This window comes from Chenopodium album, chromosome 10 (assembly GCF_948465745.1).
Source record: "Chenopodium album chromosome 10, dcCheAlbu1.1, whole genome shotgun sequence".
Taxonomy (NCBI): domain Eukaryota; kingdom Viridiplantae; phylum Streptophyta; class Magnoliopsida; order Caryophyllales; family Amaranthaceae; genus Chenopodium; species Chenopodium album.
The window spans coordinates 45,123,480-45,126,758 of NC_137843.1; the positions used below are offsets into that span (position 1 = coordinate 45,123,480).

The 3,279-nt window shown below is 42.1% G+C and overlaps 1 protein-coding gene across 1 annotated transcript; it reads right to left on the bottom strand.

Moving 5' to 3' along the window:
* LOC145565247 (PKS-NRPS hybrid synthetase cheA-like) lies at positions 1–2,396 on the bottom strand. Its single transcript, XM_081625312.1, has 2 exons — positions 842–2,396; positions 1–614 (listed from the first exon to the last, which is right to left on the bottom strand). The coding sequence occupies exons 1-2, from the start codon at positions 2,394–2,396 to the stop codon at positions 1–3; spliced, it is 2,169 nt and encodes a 722-aa protein (XP_081481438.1).
* Between the last annotated feature and the right edge of the window lie 883 nt (positions 2,397–3,279).

Consider the following 3,279-nt stretch of genomic DNA (forward strand, 5'->3'; position numbering starts at 1 on the left):
CTAATTTGTAGCTAAAGTATGCCATGTTGCTATCCAACCTACATATCGTTGATCCCAGTCTTGCACACTAAAATCGCGCACGTCGTACCAAAAACCTGCTACAGGAGGGATTGGAAAATTAGGTGACATGTCCAATCGAACATAGTGATAGTTTGCCACTGTGAGGAGTGCAAACTCCCTATATGGGCCCGTGGCAGTGGACGGGGCACTCCATGGTAGCACAGTGATGCATGGATACACACCTATTCCATTTACGCCAGCACCGAAAAGCATAATGGCAGTGTTGAATAGGTTAGCGATCGAAAACAAGTCTTGAAACACTACCATCCAATGTTCACTTGTGCATCTCCCACCAGTCCATCTAATACGACGAACCTCGTTCTCCAGTTGATCAGCATAAATTTGAGAGTAAATGTTAGGATGCGCGGCAACCTCGTTTGCAACCATAGTCCTGGCCAACATCCACTGCTCCTGGTCATCCAAAAAGAAATCTGCAATACATCGAAATCCGCAATTTCCGTCACCTATCGGGTCAAGCCAACCTTCCAAAAACGGCAACATGAAGATCGGAAAATGATTGACGTATAAAAAATCATCGATGTTCATCTGACTACCTGTAATAATCACCAGGAAAGTATTTTAGCATTATAAAAACCCGACAACATCCGCACTAATTAAATCCCAAAAGAATTAATTAAATGTAAAACATATTAACAACAACAACTACAACAACAACAATAATAATAATAATAATAATAATAGCAAGTAACAATAATAATAATAATAATAATAATAATAATAATAATAATAACAATAATAATAATAATAATAAAGCATATACCAGAAGGCGTTTCCATGTTTACAGATGATTGTGATCGATCACATCCGGAGCTAGATGTAGAAGTAGCACGACCCCTACTTCGGCCGCGACCTCGCCCACGACCACGACTACGGCCGCCCGGAATATGCTCGAAGCCACTTGGATCACGCCTGGTAGATGAGGACCACTGTTGGCCTTGTGGTCGACCCCTGGTTGTCTCATTTATCTCGGGCTCTTCATAATCTACATCTTCAGGGTAAAGCTCCGCAAAAAACACTCGGTTCACACTTCGCACAAAACTGGCATCACGAAGTAGTACCTCATCAACCAGGGATCTAAACTGCGTCGTGTCCTGTTCCAACTCATCCTCAAAGATAGGAATGTCAACACCGTCTCCAATGACTAGGGTTTTCCAAAAAGGATGGACCTGATCCAAATACAACCCCGTACCACCCTGAATCGAGGTGTGTATAGTACAAGCGCATGGGAGTCCGTGTGTCATCAACATCGCACAACCACAATGCTCGTACACATCATCAGATAACTCTCTCATCCTGTTCACCTCCTGCTTAAGAATTTTGAGAGCATGGAAGGAAACATAGCCACTGAGATTGTGCAAGGGCATTCCCCTGTACTCCACTCCAATTCGTCGTCTGGAGTCCTCCAAATGATGACGAATTTGAATAAGCAAACCCTCAGTGGCGCGGTGTACACGGTTGAAGATAGAATCCATTGACCCTTTGGAGCTTCCGAGCCACTGTTTAAGCACAGAATGTTGACTCTCCACTCTACACGTGTTCACGTTGCCAAAGTGCAGCACCTTATTTGTCCAAGCCGGAATAAACTTGTTCTTGTGCATAAGCCAAGTTTTTTTCACATAATCCACAATGGTATGCCTTAACCTTCCCCAAGTATCCTTCATTTGTTGCAACTCAAATTCATATTCATCCTCAGTTGTCGCATTCATGATTTTTGACCACCTCCCATTCCTAAATTTCTCGGCAGTCACCATGTCTTTCTTACACAAATGGTATACCTTGGCCAACACATCTTTGTTGATGTGCCACCTACATAGCAAGTGAGCTGTGTTTGGGAATATCTCTTTCACCGCCTTCATAAGTCCCAACTCTCGATCAGTTAGTATTACCTTAGGAGTCACTTCAAAACCTATATACAACTTCAATTTCTCCAAGACCCACTTGTAACTCTCATAGGACTCTGTCTTCATTAAAGCATACGCGATCAAAAAGTTTTGATTTGTCGGTGTGATCCCAACAATCTCGAAAAACGGCATGTTGTATCTGTTTGTCTTGTAAGTGGAATCCATCCCTATGACATGTGGATATGTTCGTAACGTATTCGCCATCTCTGGATGTGCCATAAAGGCGTGGGTGACAACACGTGTGTCGGGGTCAGCAGCTACCCAACTAACGTATTTGCGCTCATTGGCCAAGTGAAGGAACTGGTTGACAACATCTCTCCCTTCACTAGCATCAACCCTAACACGACTTCTGAAATTGTAGATGTGTCTCATGTTAGGGTTCTCAGTGGGAAACGCATCTTTCACTGCCGCCATTATGTGACTAGGTTTAGCACATGCTGAACTCATTTGACTAACCAATTGCTTCGCAGCCGGACTTAGATCACTCACTTGCCGATGACCCTCTCGATATACCATCATTGGGTGGTTATGCAAGCCATGCAAACCTGATGAAGGAATGATTTTCCACCCTTGATCGTCCACCATACATGTGACCTTGATACGAAATGGACACTTAACACCCTTTCTTTCGTGTTTTTCCGTACAACATTCTCCATATCTCTATCTTCGGCTGTGTTTCTATGGCCACGATCGCACTTAAGATACTTGACCGGGCGACCATCTCGTTGTTTCTTATACGAAGACTTTGTAAGGAAAAAGCCATAACGTATGGAAATGTTTTGTGCCCATTCAAATGCTTCTTCAAAAGTCGGGAAGATCATTGACGTTATAAAATATGAACTGTAGTCGATGTCATCGCCACCATAATCCGGTAGTGATGCCTATTAAACATCCCAATAAAATATTTTTTAAATAATAATCAAAATAATAATAATCATAATCATAACAACAATAATAATCATAATCATAGTTATAGTAATAATAATAACAACAAGAATAATAATAACAATAATAATAATAATAATAACAATTAAATAATAATAATAAAAACAATATTAATTAAAAAAAAAACAAACCGAGCAAACCGGGCGGTTAAACCGTGGTAAAACCGTGCAATCCGAGTGGTTCAACCACGGTCAAACCGTGTAGTCCAGGCGGTTTGACCGTGGTTGAACCGCCCGGATTGCACGGTTTTACCACGGTTTAACCGCCCGGTTTGACCACGGTGGACCGTTTTTTTTGGGCGGTTTGAGTTCCGGCGAAAATAAATTACCTCGCGAAGTGGATCCGGCGGAGT